The 23,316-nt window shown below is 55.2% G+C and overlaps 1 protein-coding gene across 35 annotated transcripts in view; it reads right to left on the reverse strand.

Annotated features, from left to right (window-relative positions):
- Positions 1-23,316, reverse strand: part of AFDN (afadin, adherens junction formation factor) — a 129,194-nt gene that overhangs the window by 49,433 nt on the left and 56,445 nt on the right. For 22 of the 35 annotated variants that reach the window (XM_021085831.2, XM_085015267.1, XM_085015233.1 and 19 more), the window contains 7 exons: positions 20,165-20,322; positions 15,707-15,818; positions 14,217-14,384; positions 11,293-11,337; positions 7,193-7,287; positions 6,088-6,350; positions 939-1,008 (listed from right to left, as the gene is read on the reverse strand). In XM_021085831.2, coding sequence (XP_020941490.2) covers positions 939-1,008; positions 6,088-6,350; positions 7,193-7,287; positions 11,293-11,337; positions 14,217-14,384; positions 15,707-15,818; positions 20,165-20,322 — 911 coding nt within the window. The remainder of the gene's footprint in view (positions 1-938; positions 1,009-6,087; positions 6,351-7,192; positions 7,288-11,292; positions 11,338-14,216; positions 14,385-15,706; positions 15,819-20,164; positions 20,323-23,316) is intronic. The other 13 variants (XM_021085815.2, XM_085015257.1, XM_085015278.1 and 10 more) reach the window with 1 other exon arrangement.

The following is a 23,316-nucleotide window of genomic DNA, read 5'->3' on the forward strand; positions in this document are numbered from 1 at the left end:
ACGTGGTTCCCACCGACAGGTCCCCTGGGGCACTGGGAAAGAAGACGGAGCTACGCTGCAGGTTATTCTCGCCAGAAACCACGCTGTGGACAGGAGCACGACAGGGGGCAGCAGCTGGGAGACAGCAGGCACTACTAGGGCTAATAACTACACTGACAACCATACCGTAGGCAGAGCCGCACGGCCGCGTTAATGGCTTGTCCCAGGACGTGGGAGCTTGCTGTGCCGCGGCCTCGATGAGCCCCCTTGAGCAGCCCCGCCCCCGAAGCTGGAGTGAGCCTGTGCTCTGCTGGCACCAGGGGGGCATCACTGCCATCAGCCCCAGGCTCGCGCCGTAAGGAGGCCTGAGAGCATACACTCCCTGTGAGGCACTGAGACGGCGCTGACACGGGAGAGATGAGCATCTGCCCCACAAAGAGGACCTGAGGTCTAGGGACACCAGGCGGCCCAGCCGGTCCCCAACTAACCTGCCAGCCAGGTCAGCAAACACACAGCCCAGGGGACCACGAAGCACATGACATAACCAGAGAGACACAAAACCACCGCAGTTTCAGCCTGCTCAGCTTGGGGGCGCTCTGCACCCAGCAAGAGACGACCAGCAGGAGGACAGAGACAGAAAGGTTAACTGCGGGCCCGGCGCCCGGGGAGGCGAGCTGATACCTCGGCGGCGGAGGTACCAAGAGTCCACTGCCTTTGGGGTCACCCGACCGAGGCGGGCTGCTCACACGGAGGACAAGCCTGGGACACACTGCCTGCAAGAGAAAGTACGGCCTGCCTGGCCTTCGGGGAGAAGAGCGCCTGTGGTCGTCACAGAGCACAGAGGGAACGCGGGACAGCCTACAGGCAGGAGCGCCAGGAAGGCTTCTGCACAGAGTGTCACTCCTCTGCCACGTCCTGTCGTGCCAAACACACAGTCGTCTCAGGTGCCAGGCTCCTACCTTACTGCTCGCTACGGCCGTCCCCCCGTGAACGTCTCCTCCTAAATCGAAAGCTGTCTCCTGAACGATTCTGTCGAGATAAAAAAGAAATACAGAGAATGAGTGGCTCTCAAATGGGCTTCTGCTCAAGATGATCAGAAAGAACAAAAATCCCTTTTAATATTTGAAAAATACATGGTCTGATGTCAAAGCATTATGGTAACCTGAAACTCTGATTTGAGTCCCATCTGTAGACTCAAACCTAACCTGAGCCTCTTTCTCTCTCGCCATGGACAGTGTCTCGCTGCAGGTAACTAAGGAAAAACTGGTCAACCACAGAGCCGCCAAGAAATCAGGAATTTCGTACCATCGGAAAGTAGTTCTTACTGGTGCCTTCACTTAAAAAAGCACTCTTTAAAATTAAAGGGAAATCAGAGTTCCCACTGTGGCTCAGAGGAAATGAACCTGACTAGTATCCATGGGGACACAGGTTCAATCCCTGGCCTTGCTCAGGGAGTTAAGGATCTGATGTTTCAACCCCTAGCCTGGGAACTTCCATGTGCGGACCTGAAGACAAAACAATAAACAGATAGATAGATAAATGAATAAAATAAAGTTAAAGGGAAATGTTTTCTGATAAAATAACAGACTTCATCTTGTACAGGTTCTTAACATGAAACAGTTACAAACGCAGTGTTGTTTGTGAACGAGTAAGATCAAATCGTCTAGAGAGAAACGCATCACGTTTCAAACTAGGTTTTGTGAGTAGACAGATTAAAGTTCTATTTTAAATATAAACCTTAAAAAATAAATACTTCTGGAGTTCCCGTCGTGGCGCAGTGGTTAGCAAATCCGACTAGGAACCACGAGGTTGCAGGTTCAATCCCTGGCCTTGCTCAGTGGATTAAGATCCGGCGTTGCCGCGAGCTGTGGTGTAGGTCGCCGACAGGGCTCGGATCCCGCGATGCTGTGGCTCTGGCGTAGGCTGGCGGCTACAGCTCCAATTCGACCCCTAGCCTGGGAACCTCCATATGCCGCAGGAGCGGCCCTAGAAAAAGCAAAAAGACGAAAAAATAAATAAATACTTCTGTATTTAAAAAAAAAAAAAAAAAAGAAGAAGAAGAAGTTCCCATTGTGGCTCAGGTTAAGAATCTGACTAGTATCCATGAAGTCTCAGGTTCGATCCCTGGCATCGCTCAGTGGGTTAAGGATCCAGTGTTGCCCAAGCTGTGGCGGAGGTTGCAGACATGGCTTGATCTGATGTGGCTGTGGCTGTGGCCGGCAACTGCAGCCCTTATTCGACCCCTAGTCTGGGAACTTCCATTCGCCTCGAGTGTGGCCCTAAAATGACCAAAAAAAAAACACCACCAAAATTGATATAGAAATTCAAAGTAAGTTTTCAAATTAGAAAAGCAGGTACCAACTTCCTCCTCTGCCCCATTACTCTGAAAACGATGCGTGTAACACCAGACAACGGCGAGCTGTGAAAGAGTACCTTCCAAGAAGGTAAAAGCGCGTACCAGAGCTTCACGTGGTCAGGTTTCTGGACATGACTTCGTGCAAATACACTCCAAGGTTCTGGGAAATACTTATCGTCTCTGTCACCACCCGAGTCAAAAACCACAGAAAACACTGCTGGTTGCCACCGATTCAGTTCAGGTATTTCGCTCTGAAACGGCAGCCCCGCCCTCAAAGCTGCAGAGCTGTCTCCGTCCCCCGCAGCTTTAACCACCTGACTCACCCCCCATGCCCCCCACCCCCCTGCCGCAAACCTCTGTATTTTTCCCGACAGCTCTGGAAAGGACCCATCTGACTTGCATCCTGGATACGTGGACAATTACACAGTGACTTTACTGGTGACCACGACACGGTCAGTGCGAGACTGGGAGCGTCACGAGTGCAGCCTGCGAGCAGAGGTGGCGGCGGGCGGGCACACGTCTGCCACGCGTCCTCACCAGCCCCCGCCCGCACCGCTGGTCTGCCACCACCGAGGCCTTGGAGACAAAGACCCTGAAATCTGCAGTTAGGAACACACGTCACACATCCCTCAAGGAAGCCCCAAGTTCCTACAGGGAAGGCAGGGACAAAGATGAGCCTAAATCTGTCAACACAGACCAGGAGAAGAGATCAGTGAGACTAAGCGCTGGTTCCTTCCAAAGAGAAGCAAAGCAAATCTTTAGCCAGACTGACCAAGAGGAAACGCAAACAAACAAAACTGGAAATCAAAGAGAGGGTCCCACGGTCAGCACCACAACACTGTGAGCAGTCTCACACCGACAAACTGGACGGCCGCCCTCGTCGGAATGAAAGAATTCCTCGAGAGAGTCAATCTCCCGAGACTGAGTCATGAAGAAATAATCCAAACACGTCAATCACTAGTAAGGAAACTGAATCAGTCATCAAAAACCTTGCAACAAACGTAAGCCCAGGCCTAGCTGGCTTCACTGGTGACTTCTGCCAAACATTTAAAAGATGAACACCAATTCTCACACTCTTCCCAAAAGAGGGAGGAGGGAGAAATACTTCCAAACTCTTGAAAGATATCAGCTCCTCCAGGTCGCTGCGGCGTCACTCACAAGCCAAGATACAGAAACAACCAAGTGTCCACTGATGGAAGAATGGATAAAGAAAGCGTAGTCTGTGCACACATGTGTGCAAGTGTGTGTGTGCACGAGTATGCACGTGAGTGTGCATGTATACACAGGCGGTGTACATACACATAGAGAAATATTACTCAGCCATGAAAAGGAAGGAATCTTGCTATTTGGGACAACATGGATGGGCCTTGAAGGCACTGTGCTCAGTGAGAGCAGTCATTATGATCTCACTTACACCTGGAATTTAAAAGAACAACTCAGTCATTAAAAAAACAACGAAATTTTGCCATTGGCAGCAACATGGATGGACTTGGAGGGCACAAGGCTAAGCGAAATAAGCCAGACAGAGAAAGACAAATACTGAGATATCACTTACACGTGGAATCCAAAAAATACAACGAACTAGCAAATATAACAAAACAAGCAGCAGACTCACAGGTACAGAGAATAAACTAGCGGTTATCAGTGGGGGGTGGGGAGGGGCAGCCACACTAGCCGGTAAAAGACAGGCTCAAAGGTGCATTGTTCAGAACGGGGCAGGGGTGGGGGGTGGTGCCAAAACGGGGCAAAAGGTACAGACGTCCAGTTTCAACACCATTAGGCCCTAAGGATGCCCTGCACAGCCCGGCGACGATGGGCAGCACGGCGGTGCCGCGCCTGTGAGAGCGGCCCAGAGAGTAAACCTTCACGTTCCTATCACAAGAAAAACTGTGTTGTGCCCACGTGCGGTGGTGGACACGAGCTAGACTGTGCTCACGTCACAGCACACGGGAACACGGAATCGTAGCGTACATCTGCCTTAATGTGATGCCATTAAACACACACACACACACACACACACACACACACACACACACACGGGACGGGGGGGGCAATACACGCGTCACCCACCTAGAGGTTCATGCGACAGCCTGACGTCAGAACCCCGTTACGGGGGGTGGCCACGCAAGTCCTCATTCACGGATGCACGCCTAAGTCTTGGTGTGTTCAGCCAGGAAGCCGTTCTCACCCGTCTCCCAGGAAGAAGGACGCAACAAAAATCAACGCAAACTTCCACGGCCCCACCCGCACTGAGACGTCCGCGCCCCAGTCTGACACCATCTCTGAGAGCGGACACCTGCGGGCCCCCAGGGCAGGGCCGTCGTGGCCGTAAAGCAGCCGGAGGCAATGTCCTCACAGGGAAAAAAACCACCACCCAACAAGCCTGGCGGGCCGGCCCGAACAGCGGGACACAGGAAGGTGCGGAAGCGCGTTCGGACACAGCAGCAGATGCCAACAGGAGCACTGCTGGTTGACACGGCCAAGTAAACGTGGTGCGAAGCCTGGCAACAACGCAGAGATGCAAGGAAGAGGCAGGAGCTGCGGGCCCTGCCGCGAGGCAGCACACAGCACCTGGGGAGAAAGGTCACATCCCCGTGTTGGCGAAGCAGCCCTGGGGTAGCTGCAAAGGGGGCCGTCGAGCAGGCGAACGATCCTGTCCGGCCGTCTGATGCTGAAGGGGAGAAACCAGCTGAAGGAAGGCTGATGGTCAACACGGACAGCCGCCCTCCGAAGAAGAGCGCCAGCGGAAAGGTCAGGACGAGACAGGAAGGGGGCCGGGCCGAGAGGTGAACAGGGCCTCCCGGGCCCCCAGACACAGCGGGCACCCGGGAGGGACCCCTCCCGCTCAAAGCCGGAGGACAGGGTCAGGAGCAAAGGCACGGGCGGGTCTCCTCGGGAACCAAGGGACTGCGGCCACTTGCAGAAGCCTGTGCTGGGCTCCGGGGCCACGGCATTCGGCCCGCCCCCACTTTCCGCCTCGGAGAGGGCGCCGACCGCAGGCGCCCCGACCCCTCCACCGCCCGGAGTCCGCTGGCACAAAGGACGGACAGAGAGGCAGGAGCAGAAGGCAGAATGCCGCCGAACCCACCAAAGACCAACCTGGACCAACCACAAAGCTTTCCTCCTGGCCCGGAGGAGGGGCTCGGAGGGGCTACCCCAGGGCGGGTCACGGGACAGACCCCGGGCGGGACGCGCCGTCCACGCCTGTTCCCTGCAGCGCGGACCAGGGAGCACTGCGCCGTGGGGCCTCAGAGAGACACCTCATCACGAAGGAAGTCTCACTGCGAGCCCTCCCAGAAGCTTCCCAGACGGCAGCGTCTCCTCTCCCAGGACGGGCCTTGGCGCACGTCCTCAGACAGGCACTAGGTGGAGCCCAAGCACCCTCCTCCGTAAAAAGAGCTTAGCAGGTTCCCTTACTAGTAACAGAAAAACCAGAGCTCCACAAAAAGTCTTGGCCGCGAAAGGTTCGTCCCATGGAACACCACAGTTCTTCACAGAAGAACAGGTAAAATACTGGTTTTACGTATCAGCTGAAAAACAAAATTTAAAAACCAGCCACAATGTCTAGTTTCAAGACAAAGACCTCTTTCTTCTCTCTGAAACCAACTCAAATCATTAAGAACCTGAACCACAGACACAAACTTCGAATTTTTAAAAATTCTCACCAGAAAACCCACATGATCTACGCCTCCTCCGTAGCGCTTCAGGGCGACAGAAAGGCTCCTCAAGTCTCCGGGGACGCTGCCACTTACCCCGGTTTGTGTCTGGGACCCTTGACGGCCAGGCCTCCGTCCCCCGGCCTCTTGGCGAGCGCGTGGTCCTGGCTGGGGTCCACAAACTTGAACACGTGGGACGCCCCGAACTGCACCTTCACCCCGCTCTGCAGCATGGTCGTCTCCGAGATGCGCTGTCCTTCCACGTAGGTCTCAGCATCCACGCTTCTCGGCGTGACAGTGACCACCCCGTCCATGTTGGTGAGGTCGCAGTGGTGGGGCTGGATTCCGGAACCAAACAACTGGAAATAAAGGAAACCAAGCGAACCTGTCGTCATCAAGTCCTCAGCGTCTAAAACCGAATTTTAAACCTGGGCGTGCCCTCTCAGGACAAATGTAATCTAATGAACTCTAGGTTTTTGGTGTCTAAACGGATGTCCTCCCAATAGTGTAAAAATAAGTAATCGCTGTCGAAGCAAGAGACCGTTTTGTTTCTAGCGTCCAGTAGCCTGCTTTCAGGTACACCGTACCCCCGCCATCAAGAGCACGCGGTCGTGCTGGACACCGACCGGGAATGAAAGGGGGAGTCTACGAGGATCCTCAGGACTCACCTTCCGGTCTGCCCGGCTCCCTGCTGGGCCAAGCGAGGGCGCCGAGAACTAGCAGTGACGTGGCCAATGCAACCCACGGCTTCGCCCCCGAGAAGGGAGCGTCTCCTCCCCGGGGGCGGGGGGGACAACCGGACCCCATCCCCTCATTCCAGGCCCCTGCGAAGCTCTGCTGCGGGCAAGCCCCAGCACCGTGCTCGGCCAGCATTTAGCCCCAGTCGCTGAAGGCCTCCTACCCTGCGCGCCGGCCCGCGACGGGCGCGTCCACACAGGCTGACTCCCCGACCTGGAAACAGACTAGAAGCCCGCCAGGCCGCCGGAGAAAAGCCAAGGCTCAGAGGACTCTGGAGGCGGAGCTTGCACACAACCCACAACGAAGCAAAGAGAGGGGCCCCAGCGCCAACCAACTGCCGACAGGGGCCTCCGAGGCCGCGACGTTTATCTCCTCAGGCACGAGGCAGGCCCTGCGCTCCCAGCGGCGCCCACGGAACCCAAGAACCACAGAAGGAAGCCAGGGACGCCGCGGCACAGCGCACCTGGATCGAGCTGTCATCGAACTTCTCCGTCCCGACCTCGGTGACGCTTAACTGGAGGCGGTAAAGCTTTGGCTTATCTCTGGAGTCGGAGCCGTCTGCAGAAAGAGAAGGAACAGAGCTTCAGTGGCCAAGGGATCCGAAACAGCAAGCAAACGAAAGGTCTCTCGGAAATGACACGACCGTTCCCCACCGTCAGGACTTCTTTGCAAAGAACTCCCCCAACTGACCTCACGCGGCTTCACCCCTGGGACCCACACAAGGGCCATGAAGACCTAAAGCGCGCCGGCCCCCGGCTGCGGGGACCGGGAGTTGACGGCGCCGCCAGGGTGTCCTGCTCGCCAGCACCCACCCCCCCCCCCCGCAGATGCACGCCGGCCCCGCCCGGACTTGCGTTGTGACTCTAACGGGCAAGTCGGCCATCAGAAGGTGTCGGAGGTGAGGGACCAGACCCTCCCGCCGTGAACCTGCCGTCTCTGGGCGCGGGGTACCCAGGGCGGAGCGGGGTCACTGGGCGGTTTTCAAGCGGACGCCCTCGAGCTTCTGCCCCAGAGCCCCTGGACCACAGCCCGGCGCGGGCGCAGGCCTGCAGGACGCCTGCGGCCACCCTGGCATCAAGATCCAGCGAGAGCCACTCTGAAAAGCGCTGGCTCACACAGGGGTTGGAAGTGGGTGAAGGGCAGGAAGAGAGGCCGGGTCTCTGCGTCATTCGTGCTGCCAGGAACCGCCGAGATGGCTCCTGTGCCGGGACGGGAACGTCTCGACGGGGGCCAAGGAGGAGGAGGAGGAGGAGCTCACGGCCAGACGTGCCCGCGCGCTCCTCGCCCGCACGGCCCGCCCAACCCAGGGGCCTGGCCTGACTTCAGAGCCATCGGTCCCTCCGAGGACTCGGGCCTCAGGGCCGGCGCCCAGGCGCCTTCAGAGCTGCTTCCTGAGCGGCAGGGAGGATCCAGCCCCGGGACCGGAGGGCAAGCCGCGCAGCTCAGACGCCACGGCCACGGGTTGGGGCCCCTCAAACTGCAGCGGGCGTGGTGGGGTCTGAGCTCGCGGGTTCCCTTAGAACCGTCGCTAACGGCCGAGCACACACAGCAGGCTAACTGCGAAGCTTTCTGATCCGAACCCCTTCGGGAACCCGGGCATCCGGGCGAGGGACGCTGGGCGCCGCGCCAGCCACGGACACGCTTGGTGCACCGGGCAGCAGCTGAAGCGCTGCCCCGCACGAGGCATCAGGCGTGGGGGCCTCTCCCCGGAGGAGGCCGGCCCTCCAGACCCGCCGAGCCCGCGTCCCTGAGGAGTGCGGGTCCTTTCCACCACCCAGGCGGCCCCAGGCGTCCGTCCTGGTCGGGAAGCCGTGCGGGCCCAGCCCTGCTCGACCCTCACACCGCCGAGCGCGCGGTTTCCGCCTTTCCCCGCCCCCGGCACCCAGGTGCCAGGCGGGCAAAGCTGTCTCTAGACCTGGCACTCGGTACAGGGCCTGCTCCAGGGTGCGCTCGACAGCCTCAACAAGGCACTCAACAACAGGGAACGATTCCTGACAGCGAGGACACAGACGTCCCACAGATGACACACGAAGAACAGGGGGAGCACAGAAGCAAACGAACAAGCAGGGATGACTGAGCCACCTACAGAGCTTACAACACGACAGAACCTGAAACACCACTCGCTTTCTTCTCAACTGTGAACGGGCTGTCCTGAATTCTGAAGGGTTATCTTGGGAGCTGATAAAGGGCCACACTGACATGCACGAGTTGAGAAAGAGACCGGGGTGGGGGGTGGGGGGTGGGGGAGCTTGCTCAGGTCTCCTTCCGCACCCCCTGCAGTGGGAGCTGTCACCACATGGGCCAGAATCACCTTCCCAGCCCCTGTGCCCTCCCTGCTCTGCGGGGGCCAAGCCACGGGGCAGGGGCCTGTGAGGACGCTGGGACGGAGCCCCACGGCGGCCGCAGGTGCAGCAGACACGTGGGGCTGGGGAGGGGGGGCAGGGAGAAGGCTGCATGGAGCCGAGGCGGGTCCCCCTGGAGGAGCCCGGGTCCCTCTCCTCGGAAAAGGCGCCGGGATCTCACAGGTACCACCTCACGCGTGGAAACCAACGCGTACAATGGCTCCTAAAACAAAAATGTAACCCCCCCGCCTCCCGCGCCAGGACCGCTGCACTCCCTGGATCTGCCCAAGGCGCCCGAGCCACCTGCGCCTGCTCCCCGCTCTGCGCGGCAGCAAATGGGCCCCCTGAGAGCAGACACGCCTCCCAAGCAACCCCAGCACACGACAGGGCTTCTTCCACAAGCCTCACCATTTTAAAACTTCTATAATTTTGTCTTAAAAATAGGGCAGCCATTCCTATGTCCAAATTCAAAAGGCACGAAAAGCAAGCAGTGCAGCACAGCCTCCCTCTCCTGCCCCCCACCCGGCCACCAGCCACCAGCCGCCACCAGAAGCAAATCCTCACGCGCCGTCCCTTGCACGCAGAGTTTAAACAACAGGTCCTCGTGTTCTTCCTTCTGCTGTTGTTGTACCAGCGTCAGAAGGCTGTGGAGGGTCACCAACATGACACCCAGGCGGCACCCGCTGTTTGGGACATGCCCTAAAAAACTGCTGTTTTACCCGAAATTCAAAGCCATCCAAATGTGATCTGCTAATGCTGACGTCGCCCACAGGACCATGGGCCCTGTTCCGCGTCTCATCTAATTCTGTGTTTTAAACTGAGATGTAAAGAAACCTTTCTCTAACAGTCTCCGTTTGAGGCGGGAGAAGACCACTCTGAACGAAGCTGGATCACGTCTCAAAGGGCATTTTGGTTTCCACTCCACACCAAGTCTACAGCTCCAGGTCTGCTTCTGCCTCCGGCTGCTTCCAGGGGAATGAACTTGGGGAAGTCAGCTGGCCTGAGGGCCAGGGTGGCCTTCCTGCCGAAGCACACGCAGAAGAGGCCAGGGGGGACCACCACCTAGAGAACGCCAAGCCGGCCAGGCGCTGCGCTAGATGCCAGAGGGCAGCTCATGCGCCCACGGAGCGGACTTCCTAGGGAGCCAGTCCCACAGTCTGGTGCGACCACCCACCATGTCTGGACCTGAGTGCAACCTAAACCGTAGGGCATAGTTTCATCAGCTCTACTGGGAGAAGAAGAAACAAAACTAATTCTCCTCAAGTAGACCTGGCATAACAACCAGGAGCACTTTAGGCAAGTTTACGGCCGTCTTGCATTTCTGGTGCACACCAGGGGACAAAGGAAACCTGTTTCCTACCGTTCCATTACGTCAGTGTGCAATTAACAAACACCTGAAAACATCACAGAATCCTTTTGAGTAAGAAAACCCAAAACTTCAAGTGTGGGTAATATCCAATGAAAACCTGCATGATCAGTTTGGAGAAAATTCGATAAACTGACAGAGAGATGCTAAAAGCTGATGAACTTTACATAAGAGAAAGTGTCTGAATGCTGCATTCGACATGCGAAAGTGGCATGTAACACGTAAAAGACAAACACAATGCTTCCACGTGGGACTGAAGACAACAGACCCTGTTGCACAAACCGGGAGGCACAAATTCAAGTTAAAGCACAGCTTTGCTACCGAGACACGACGACTCTCACCCAAGGCGCGTCTGGGGAACAGCGCCACCTGGTGGTGACGGGTGCCGGCCTCCCACTAGGACCACCTCTCCCTCCTCAGCCCCAGGGACCAGGGACCAGGGACCAGGGCCTCCCCCCGCCCCCGGCTCCTCCCCAGGAGCAGGGAACAGACCAGGCCGCCTGCCTCTCCCACACTGGCTCGCCTGCTCTCTCCCCTGCTCCTGCCTCCTCCTCCCCGGCTTCTCCCCTCTTCCTAATTTGTGGGGGGTTGAAGGACAGGAAAATAACCCTCTCCCTTCTTTTACTCTCACTTAAAACTTAGCATGAATAAAGCAACTGGACATTCCTGCAAAATAGGCTTCTAGCAGGTGAACCCCGGACGTGGAACAGCTACTAGACGAGGAGAAAACGACAGCCCACTACACCTGCCAAGAGAAGGTCTTTACACGAGTCCGTGAACGAGGGCATCGAGGACCCGGGCAGCTGGCACTGCCCTGCCAGTCCCCAAGTTAAAGCGGTAGGAAGGCGGCGTTACCTTCGTGAGGGTGATAGCTGTAGTAGGCAAAGTGACCCCTTCTCCCTGGGGTGAGCGCGCGCGCAGGGCCCAGGTGAGGGCGGCAGCAGGAGAGGCCGTGCAGAACGGGCGGAAGGGGAGGCAGAGAGAGACAGGAGACAGGAGAGGGTGAGCTGCAGTGACCGCTTTCCAAGGAGGAAAAGCACATTTCCACCCGCCCGCCCGCCCGCCTTCAGGCTGTGGGGACAGGACCGTGCCGGCGGTGTGTGCTGGGCAGACCCACGCAGGCCGGGGAGGACACCGAGACACGCGGGGTCACCAGGCAGGAGGCAAGTCAGGCCAGAAGCCCCCCGCTGGGAACGGCCAAGTCCTTCCGTGGAAAGAGCACCACCAGATCCCAAGCGGAGGCTAAAATGCCTTTTTACCCCATTCCTCCCCCAACCTCAGGACCCCAGCCCAGCCTCGGTGGCAGATGTGTGGCCGACACGTGTCCAGTGGGAGCAGAGGACTCCCTGGTACCAAGGCAGCGTTTACGAGGACTGTCTTCCTGTAAATGGAAAACACGTCCGTTTCAGGCAGCAGGTGCTGACTGTGCTCGGCTACGAACAAGGACAACGGAAAAGCCGGCAGAGCACGAGCCAGGACCAGCCGGGCCCCGCGAGCCTGGGCCTCCAGTTGGCTTGCTCCCTGGGGGTGGCGGCACGTGCAGGCCAGCGGACAGGGCACCGGAGCACCTCTGCGCCCCCCGCGCTGCCCGAAGGTGGCTGGGAACCGCCCAGGGGAGGGACTGGGCTGGCAGGCAGGCGGTACAGGCAGCGGCCAGTGCGCCGTGACAAGGAGCCACAGCCGCCGTCCGCCCACCGCCCACTCCCCTCCCACGCGCAAGACAGCGCCACAGACTGGGACCTGGGAGACGAGAAGCAGGAACCAGGCAACTGTCCCTAGCACCCAAGTCCCCAAGGTCAGGGACTGGTCTGCTTTGTTGGCGACCCATCTTCAGGGCCCAGGGCAGTGTCTGACACACACCAAGCATTCGTTCAATGGACCAAATGAACGGCTCCTCAGCCTGAATCTGCTACCCACCCGGAGCACCCTCCCATCACGCCTCTGAAAGGCACTCTGCAGCTGCGACTCAGTGGTCGTCCCTGTGCCCGCACACCTGTCTTCAGGGATGTCCGCTGGGAGGAAAGACACCTTGGCTTCCAGCATGTCGAGCAAATAGTAAAGGACAGACCCAATGGCCCCGAGTCTAAGCTCTAACCAAATGGCTGTCTCACAGCTGCGCCCCAGCGCCGCCCCTCGAACACACGACACACGGTGGGTGGTGTTCCCAAACCAGTGAGAGAGGCTCAAATGGGCCTGGCGGCCGGAAGCTGAGGCAAAGCCACTCGAACATTCTCCTCCCAAGCAGCTCCTTGATTAAAAAATAAGATTCATGGCGGGGGAGGGAGAGTTCCCCGTGTGGCTCAGCCATAACGAACCCAACCAGCACCCATGAGGATGCGGGTTTAACCTCTTGCCTCGCTCGGTGGGTGCAGCTGCAGTGGAGGTCACAGATGCGGCTCAGATGCGGTGTTGCTGTAGCTGTAGTGTAGACTGGCAGCTGCAGGTGCAGCTCCAACTCGTAGCCTGGGAACTTCCATATGCCGCTGGTGCAGCCATAAAAAGAAGAAAAAAATCTTTGGCGTTTCCTTGTGGCTCAGTAGGTTAAGGATCTGGCATTGTCACTGTGGCAGCTCAGGTCACGGCTGAGGCACGGGGCGGATCCCTGGCCCAGGAACTTTGGCATACCACGAGTACAACCAAAAACAACAAAAAAACTGTTTTAAAAACGTCGAAAAAACCCCCTGCTACCTGCAGCACATGGACTGTAAATCACAGAGCATTGGTCAAATCAAGACCGTTTTCCTGTAACAACGAAACAGGACCCAGCTGTGCCTCCAGAGTACTGAGCACAAGCACCACATCTAGCCAGAATTCAAAGCAACCTGACTTCAATAAAGTTTAACACTAGTTACAGACTCGTAAATAAAAATAAACTCAAGACTCAAAGAGGAGACCATCATTCCTGCCCAGGGAACCATGGGCTACGGACATAACCAGCTTGGTCCCGGCTTTTCCATCATCAGTGATGGAGCCTTTCTTAAGGCCGTTCTGAGTGGGAGCGTGACGCAGTCCTTCACGGCACGTCCTAGAACAGGCCACGTGGTAACAGCATTTGAACCAAACAGCAAGACGTGCTTCGGCTCAATGATAAACAAACGTGCATCTGTGCTTTACACATGTGCAAATGTGTGCTCTACAAACACGTGTGTATAAAACATTTCTCTAAGAATGGCAACGTTTTTCTCTACCTACGGCCACCTTACAACAGCTTTAGCTTCAGAGAGCTCAACAAACCAGATGTTTGGAGCCCTCGCCTGAACGCGCGCTGCGCCCACTGGGATTGAAACTGAACAGACTGTCCTCCTCCAGACGGACGTCCTAGCCCGCGGGGAAGACCCTCGTCGGACACTGTCCACACACCGAGAACCAGTGCGACACACACACGCACACCCGGCTCGAGTAAACCTGCCCTAAGAGGTGCACACATCACTCGGTCGTTCTCAGTAGTTCGATATTTTACAGGGTTTATGCAGGAAGAAGACGTTTAAAAGGGAATGCATCATTTAAACATCTCCTTAAACCGCCTGTATTCATGATTTAAAATTTTGTTTTCCCATATTCATTTTTGTTCGTGTGAAATTTATTTTTATGCACGAATATATATATCCTGTGACCTTAAGCGTTTTTGTTTTTTGAATAAGTACCTTCTTATGATGGTTACTTTTTAAAGACATAAATGGTCACTCTAAAGGCTGCCAGCCAAAAGAAAAGCCACGAACATAAAACTCACTAGAAAGCACAGCCCGTCCAGCTGAGGGCGCACACCTGACCCGTCTCACCTGGGCTCAGCTCCACTAGGTAGGGCAGCTTCTCCGGGGGGAGCGCAGAGCCATAGCCAGAGCCGTCGGGCCGCTCCTTCCCCTTGGGCGGCTTCCCCTCCGCGTGCTTCTTGCTCTTCTTGGGGATGTGCTCTGGGGGCCTCCTCTTCAGCTGGAAGACCAGCATCCCTAGAAGAGCAGCACCGTCAACGCTCAGCCAGACTCCCGGCCGGGGAGACGGCCAGAGGCCTGGCCACAGCCACACTGAGATCCATCAAGAAAGCCTAACTGCGCGACCTCTCCCGAGGCGTATTTAAACGCAAGGGTACCCAACTTGCACGTTCCCTCGGTCAAGGAAATATGACTCCCTTGATGTGCTCTAGAAACCCTGGCAAGCAATTTCCAAAGAATATTTTAAATGAACAACCACTCAAGCACATTACATGCTGGAGAAACAGCACACCGGCTTGGGAATAAACCACTGCTGTGGGTAAAGAGCCCTCTGATCAACAAACACATTCACACACATCACACACGCACACGCGATGCACACACACAGTCGTACTGTGATTCTTACTTAACTCAATGGAATTAAACTCAGAATTCAAAGCAACCTGACTTCAATAAAGTTTAAATTTATGCTGCTGAGAAACAGTACCAAGCAAGTGTGTGTTTAAAACTACCAACCTAGGAGTTCCCGTTGTGGCACAGCGGCAACGAATCCGACTAGGATCCACGAAGACATGGGTTCCATCCCTGGCCGCCCTCAGAGCGTTAAGGATCCGGCGTTGCCAGGAGCTGTGGTGTACGTCACAGACGCAGCTCGGATCTGGCGTTGCTGTGGCAGCTGTACGCTCTGACCCAACCCCTAGCCTGGGAATCTCCATACGCCGCGTGAGCAGCCCTGAAAAGCAAACCAAAACCAAACCCAAACCCAAAAAACCCTACCAATCTACATTCAAAAACTGACAGTATCAACTGGCAGTAAGTTTTTATGTCTTTATTACTGCAAAGGCCGTCTACTGAGCAACAGTTAGCTGAAGATGCGTATCTGAAAGCAAGAAGACTATTTCATCAAATGCATTCCTTTAATCCCTCACCGCTTTGGAATAATTAGGGGAAGTCACCTGAATAGTGAAAGGCCTGGATGTGCGACCTGAAATGACTAAATCACTGGACAATGTTTAGGGACTCCGGTTACTCTCCAGCGATGACCACCGCCCCCACTTCCGGCCAAGTGCTCAAAACCCGCTTCTTGGAGACACGGTGCTCCTCCCGGGAGGCGGCAGCCTCTCCCAGGTCCCGCACGGGACTCACCCAGCAGAGCGAGGCCCTCAGGGTGAGGGGCCGCCTGGGAGCCGCCCAGCAAGTCCACGCAGGGCAGAGGCGCCCAGCCGGCGCAACGTGCTGTCACGCACTCCTCGGTCCCCCAGCAAGTTAACGACCAGCCCACCGTGGGCACGTTCAGGCATCACAGAGGTGATTCCTTAGCCAGTCAGGTCACCCCTCACCTTTGTCACCAGGCCATTCCCTGAAGATCTGTAAAGGACACTCGTCATCGTCCAGGATAATTTCTTTAGCACCTTTCTCATCCGAATGCTGGGCTCCAGGAGGAAGCATAACCTAAGAGGAAAAACAAGTAATGCTGACTATACCGAAAAAGCAAATCTGCAGGTATTTAAAACAAAGAATTTCCTGGGTTTGACTAAAAAAAAAGTCGCTGTAGAACTGAAATGGTCACACACTATGAATAATCCTCAAACCGTCGACAAAAGGGCAGGAAGAGCGTTTCCCACAAAAAGCCGAGAGAGCTGACGGGGCCTTCTCGCTCACCTGCGCCCTGCGCCGCCCCCGCCCAGAACCCTGGTCCGCGAGCTTCTGACAAACCCTCCCTGGCATGAGAGTGGGCAGCGGCGAGCCTGCGAGCAGGTGCCCAAGGAAGCGACTTCAGCGCTGCAGACGCCGACCTCTGCATCCATCACCCACCCGTCACCACCAGCTTCACCTTAGCGGTGCGTTTCGGCCGAGCGTGTCTGGCCTGGGGGTCAGAGCTCAGGCCCTCTGCTCCGGAAAGCGCTGCTTAGGTACCCAGGCTCCGCGGCTCCCGCTGCAGGGACCGGTGCCAATCCTGACCCCCAGGGCTCTACGTGAGACTTGAACCTTTTTCTCTGAGACCACTGTCCCTCCTTTTCTCTAGTGTTCTGCAATTTCGAAGCGACACGGCTGGTGTGGACCTCTCTCAAAGCGACGGCCCCACTCCTCAGCGGCCCGGCCTGAGCGCCAAGCCTCAGGTCTGGGAGACAGTCTAGTCGTACTTCTTCGGGAACTCCTCCCTCCACTTCCTCTTGCTGCTTCTGTCGGAGCCCCTCTGATCTCATTTTAAGATACTCCACACTGAGACTCTAGAGTCGGAGCGCCTCTTCCTGGCAGATTTCCCCAGCTTTTCCCTCCAGCCCATCGCCGTTCCCCACATCCTTGGGCCTCCACAGCCCTCCGTCCACACGGCCTCCTCCCAGCGGCCCAGCGGCCCAGGGTCCCAGGGTCCCAGGGTCCCAGGGTCCCGGTCTCGGCTCAGGGACGCACGGCCCCTCCTCTCTCCGAGTCTCAGTCTTCGACCTCTCCCCCCGTCCTGGCTCCTTCATCTCCAGGGTCTCTGATCTGATCTGTGTTGGTCTTTCATTTAAAGGCACGTGCAAACGTCTGTTGGGTCTGGGCCGGCCACTCACACCCGACAGCACGGCAAAGACAGCGAACAGTGACGGCTGCACGAACGGACAAGGACCGCCGCTGGAAGGCGCGAGAGGCCGGCGGACTAGAACGTCCAAAGGTCAGATTCCAGATAGACTGTCCTTCTCTGGCCAGCGAGTGCCTTCTGGGAGGAATCCTTAAATGTTCTGGCCGTCGGCCCCCTGCGAGCGGCCTTCCACTCCATCCTGCCCACAGCAAAGAGCTTCCGACGCCCGTCACCCTCCAGGGTCAGCTGCTCCAGCCTCAGAGGACAGACGACACCACGGCGGCCGGGACGGGGCGGGAATTCTCAGGGCGACTTTCAGCCCCTCTGCTTTCAGCCCGAGAATTCTCCAGGCTGCCCGGGAGGGCTGGGGCCCAGGCGCCCCGCGGGCCCCCCGCCGGCCGCTCCTCCGCTGCCAGGTCAGACGGCGCGCACTCGCCCGCAGCGCTCACCGCGCCCTCGCGCCAGCCTCCTCTCACCCTCTCTGCTCCCGTGCAGCGACGCACGGCTTTCTATTCCTCTACTGCCATCTCGACGGGATGAGGACGTCTGTTTCCTCATCTATTTTCAGCTGAAAATTGGGCTTTATTCATAAAAATACTGACCTATCAAATATTTTTTCCAAGTGAATGTGAATTCTTAGCTTTTCAGCAAAAAGAAAAAAGCCGTGAAACTCAGACAAGGTCTTTTACTTAATTCCAGCTGTAGAAACACTACCAAGAGCTGAGGGCTTAGAGAGGCCCTCATACTCTTTTCCCAGACTGCAGACTGCAGACTGCAGCATCTGACTCATCTACAGACTTTTCATGCAAAGCCAATCACATTTCCGGCAGGTTTTACGTTGACATTGATAGCTGATTCTAAAACGTATTTGTAAACGCAAAAGACCTAGAGTAACCAAAGCAATGTTTAAAAGTGAAAGCAAAAAACAAAATTTGGCCTTTGCGTGATCTGCAGGCTCACTATAAATCCGCAGTTATCACAGTCTGGCACTGGCAGAGGGTACAAGACATGCAAATGATCAAACAGCAGGCTCCACAAATAGAACCAAACACACATACGGTCAACGGACCTTTGACAAAGGTGCCAGCGCACCCAGTGGGAGACAGGAAAGTGTTTTGACCACAAACGGCACTGACCAACTGGGTATCCGTATGGAAAAAAGGAGCATCGACCTCAACTCGCACCATCCACACACACGGCCTTGAAATGGAACCAGAGACCAGAACGCAAGACCAACTGAAAACTGAAAACGTCTGTAATGAAGGACAGGGTGACGTGTTCGCACCCGTGGCAAAAGCAAATTCCTATCGAGAACACAAAAAGCATAGAATGCTAAAAAAAAAAAAAAAGACAAACGGACTTCAACAAAATTGATACATTTTTACCCTTTGAAAAATACCATTTAAAGATGAAAAGGCAAGCCAAAAGCCACAGCCTGGGAACAACATCTTCCCAACACACGGATCCCACAGAGGACTTGACGTGACGCGTGTCGGTGAGCAGGGAGGCCAGGCTCGTCCTCAGCGAGGCTCCCCGGACCTGGCGGCTCCGCCGAAAGGCAAAGGGCCTGGCGTCCCGCGGCGGGTGGCGGGCGGCGAGGCCCGAGCTCTCGTACATCCCAGCGGCGTGGCAACAGTTTCAGTTACACTCCGCCCGCTGTGAGAGTGAGGCACTTCCGAGTACTGACTCGACGGACGGAAAAGTGCTTCTCTGAGAAGACCCGCAGGCCTCTGTTCACAGCAGGTGTACTCTTTGGGGCCAGAAACTGAAAACCGGAAGCAACGCAAACTCCAGCAACAGGGTAACGGGTGGACACACTGCAAGTGATCCATGAAACGAGGCACGACTCGGCAAGAAAAGGAGGCAACTGCTGACACACGCGACCACAGAGGGGGCTCCTGCAGTCACCATGCCGAGTGAAAGAAACCGGGCAGGCAGTTAACCCGACCAGGAACCAGAGCACGTGGGTTCGATCTCGGGCCTCGCTCAGTGGGTTCAGGATCCGGCGCTGCCGTGAGCTGTGGTGTAGGTCGCAGATGCGGCTTGGATCTGGCGTTGCTGTGGCTGTGGGGTAGGCCTGCAGCTGCAGCTCCAGTGTGACCCCCTAGCCTGGGAACCTCCATGTGCCCTGGGTGAGGCCCTGAAAAGACCAAAAAACAACAAAAAAGAAAGCAGGCCAAAAAAGAGTTCACACTCTACAAGGCCACGTAGGCAAAAATCCTAGAAAATGCAGCTCATCGACGGTATCAGAGGGCAGACTTGCAGCTGCCCGGGGAAAGGAGCTGAAGGAAGCGATGGGTCACCCGGGGGGGGGACGCTTCCGAGGCGAAGCAGCGGCTACTGGCGCTGCCAGGTCTAAGCCAGGGCACCGTCATACACTGTACTCTGACGAGTCCTCAGTCATCCTGGTAGGGAATTAAAATGGGTAGTCACACTTTCACTACTTAATAATCCATTGCTAAGTGCAAGGAAGATACCTTTTGAAAAAATCTACTTCCGATGAGATTATGACAGGGAAAAACTCATTATAAAGAAGTCAGTACATACTTGCGACTGACTTAAAGGTTAAGAATCTTCCAAAAAGCGTGGCTTGGAAGAGAAAATCTGCTCGATTTTCCTTCCTGTTACCAAACCAATTCTGAGGCATACGTTTTACTGTACTCACTGAGTTCTAGGTCAAAGACGTGTTCCTTAGGCCTGAGCAATCACGGATGGCTACTAAGCCTATCAAGCAAATGCTGGTGAATGATGAACGGCAAACCAAAATGGATTGAAAGTGGAGTCTTTGACAATATGCCTCAGTAAAACGAGAACATCACTCAAGCAAACTTCACTAAAACAGTCACTACAAATGCAAAATAAAAGCTGGAAGGCATGTATCTAATCGTTAATGGTGCTTCTCCTTTGGTGCTGGAACTACAGAGAGTCTGTATTTTCTTCGATTCGCCTTTTTGTACTTTTCTCCGTTTGTAACGGGAACACATCTCTTCCCAGTGGAAGGACGGATGCTGCTGCTCACATAAATCTAACGCATGGTTTCTCCCAGATTCTAGGGACGGCCTGCGGGGAAAACCAGCCCAGGTTTAACTGGCACTGGAAGACTAGCTTTCTCACCAACACACCACTGTAAATCAACCATATTCAGTTTACAAGTAAAGAGACAGAGTCTCTGGCCACTGCCACGCGCGGTTCTACCACGCGCAGCACTGCTGGGCACTGACTGGGCAGCACCTACCCGGGCGATGCAGTAATCCTTCGGGTTCTCCTTCTCCAGACCGTACTTCTCCAAAGCCTCCGCCACGGCAAAGTCGGCGGGGTCCGTGGTGGACAGCAGGATTGTCTTGTAGGGAATATTTGGCTTTAAACTATCCGCATAAATTCTCAACGTTCCACCTGGAAAAAAGGAGTGCGACACCTCTGAGCACAGCTGCGTATTATCCCAACAGCAGAGATCCGCACAGGAATTCCACTCCACCTCCTGTCCGGTGACACACATCAGCGGCGACGCGGTCACCCAGTCACGCTTGGCCAAGGGGGTAACTCCACCCGCCGAGGCCGCTTCTGTCCTCTCTTCAAGCCCAGGCAGTTTTTAGAACGAAGCGACTCCACCACGGCTACAGGACGGAGAAGGGGGACCTGCAGCGCCCTGCCAGTGCGCGGCTCGCTGCTCGGCCGCCCGCCCCCGTGCCCTCACCTGCCCGCCGTCATCTACCTGCTTCCCCCGGTGGTGCCACTTCCTCGCCATCAATCTGAAACTTAAAAACCCAGACAAGCATAACCCCACGAAATAACTCAGTTTTAGGAAAGTGAACTTCGAACCCAGACGCTTCCGGTGCTGGAGTCCACAGACACCGCACGAGGTATCTGCCACCAAAAAACACTTGGCTCTATTTATTTCTCTTTCCAGCAGCCCAAGTTCACTTCCAGCCAGGAACTCGTCTGCCAATTCGAGCAGAGCCGTCTGGATTCCTGAGGCGTTCTGCTTATGTTTCCTTTTTAACGGAATTCCACATACGTATTATTGCTATTTTTGGTGTCACAACTTGCCTTCTACTTGGGATTTACTTGGGATTTTTAAGCCCTGACACCTTCTGCCTAGAGAACTGGCCGGTGGGCGAGGCGCTCAGGCCAGGCTCCACCACCCTCGGCTCTGTGTGGCCGCAGGGAAACTCCCAGCCTCCCTCTCTCACCTGTAAGTGCAAAGAACTGGATCCAATCTATGTGGATCCCTGAGGCAAATTCTAAATTTCTATGCCTCTGCCTCTGCTGAATTCCAACGCACTTCTTCTGGCTACTGAATATTCCTTTTCAACAAGTCTAGCACATGATGCATTATGACAGCTTGACCAAAATAACACAATGCTGGATTGGTTTTTTTAAAAGCATAATCAGCAAGTCCTGACTGGTATTAGAATGAGAACCTGCTGACAAGGCCAGGAGTCAGGCTGTCTACAAAATTACATGGACTGAGGAACCCCCACCTCCGCCCCCACCCCACTCCCAATATGAAGGCGCAGCGTGAACCAGTCAGTGTCCTACCTCCAATTTTACAGGGAGGAGGAAATGCGTAAGAAAATAAACAGTTTAAGACAGTGGTGTAAGTTGTGAAAACACAAAGCACAGACGTAACTGAGTGATGAAGGGTTTCCTAAGCCCCTGTCTGGTGTTGTCTGGCGAAGGGAGAGCCACGCGGCCACCAAAAGCGATTCCTGGCAGAGTCCGTCCAGCACAGGCTGAGGCCTCTCCGTGTGGGGCAAGTCTGGCCACAGTCAGTGGCCAGTGTGGCCAGACTGGGGTGAAGAGGAGGAGGGAGTCAGAGACTGGCTGAGACCAGATCCCACGGGACCTCACAGCCCATGACTGCGAGCTCGGGTGACATCCCAGGTGAAGTGGGGCCCCCTGGGAGGCATTAGGCTCTCAGCGTGTGTGCATGTGAGACAGTGGGGGGGGGGCAAAATGCCACGTGCATCTGCAGGTCTCACACGTCTGTGCACTTCACACGTCTGCACTCCCTACACGCCATCTATACGCCCTAAATGTCTGTCCACCTCACGCATCTGTATGCCTCGCACATACAAATGTAAGCCTCACAGGTCTGCACGCTTTACACGTCTGCAAGCCTCACACAATGAGCAAACTGGACCGTCCGCCTTGAAAGCTGAGGAGACGGACTTCAACCCTCACTCAGGTGGGGACAGAAAAATGCCAACCTAGAGCTTTAACGTTTCTAGAAAACGTGACCTCTGCTAAAAGCTTGGACGAGTTCGTTACAGTCCTAAAGTTACAGACCACAGACAATGAAAGACTATTTTGCCTGAACAAATTTAAGAACAGCGTTTATCAGAAAGTCATTAAAAAAAAGGAAGCAGTACTGGGGGAAATCTGGACGGGGGAAAAGGAGGAAGAAGAACTCCCCCCCCCGCCCGCCAGCACACGTCAAACTCCACCTGCACGTGACATATGCAGCTTCTCACTGAGAACCAACGGGGACCACTGAGAAAGCTCCACGGGAAAGGGGCGGGAAGGCAGGAGAATGACAGGTGGGGACCCGTCCCCCGGGAGGGACCCACTGGGGAGCGAGCCCCTCAGCCACTCACTGGGCCCAGCCCAGGAACTTCTATATGCCTCAAGTGTGGCCCTAAAAAAAAGGTATTTCATGCAAACAAACGACAAGAACGTAGGGATAGCAATACTAACAGACAAAAACAGACTTTAAAACGAACTCTGTAACAAAAGACAAGGAAAGGCGTTATATAATGATCGCGGGTAGTACACTTATGAACATACAGGCACCCCATACGCGAACACCTAGATATATAAACCAAATATTTAAAGACTTTAATAATGGGAGGAGTTGACAATAATACAACGATAGTAGAATTTTACACCCACTAACATCAGAAATTGTCCAGCAAGAAAATCTATAAGGTAACACTGGCCTTAAATGACAAAATAGATTAGCCGGACTTAACAGCTCTATCTACAGGACAGTCCCCCTAAAAGCAGCAGAGTACACATGCTTTTCAAGTGCACACGGAACATTCTCCAGGACAGAGCACAGCTGGGCCACGAAACAAGACGCAGCACATCTGAGAGGACAGACATCACATCAAACACTTATTTATGTGCGAAAGCAGAAATCAGTTACAGCAAGAACAACAGGAAAAGCACAAACACATGGACTCTAAACAACATGCTACTACAAACATCAATGGATCAATGAAAAGGAATCAGAGGAAATCAGAAAATATCTCAAAACAAATGGAAATGGAAACACAGCTTTCCAAAAATCAATGGGGTGCAACCAAGGCAGTTTTAAGAGGGAAGTTTATAGTACAGGGCTACCCCAAGAAACAGCAAAGATCAGAAATAAACAACCTAAGACAC

Source organism: Sus scrofa, chromosome 1 (assembly GCF_054392235.1).
Source record: "Sus scrofa isolate SSC_HxYL_T2T_F1_AM1 chromosome 1, Sscrofa_HxYL_maternal_Yorkshire_Landrace_v2.0, whole genome shotgun sequence".
Lineage (NCBI taxonomy): Eukaryota > Metazoa > Chordata > Mammalia > Artiodactyla > Suidae > Sus > Sus scrofa.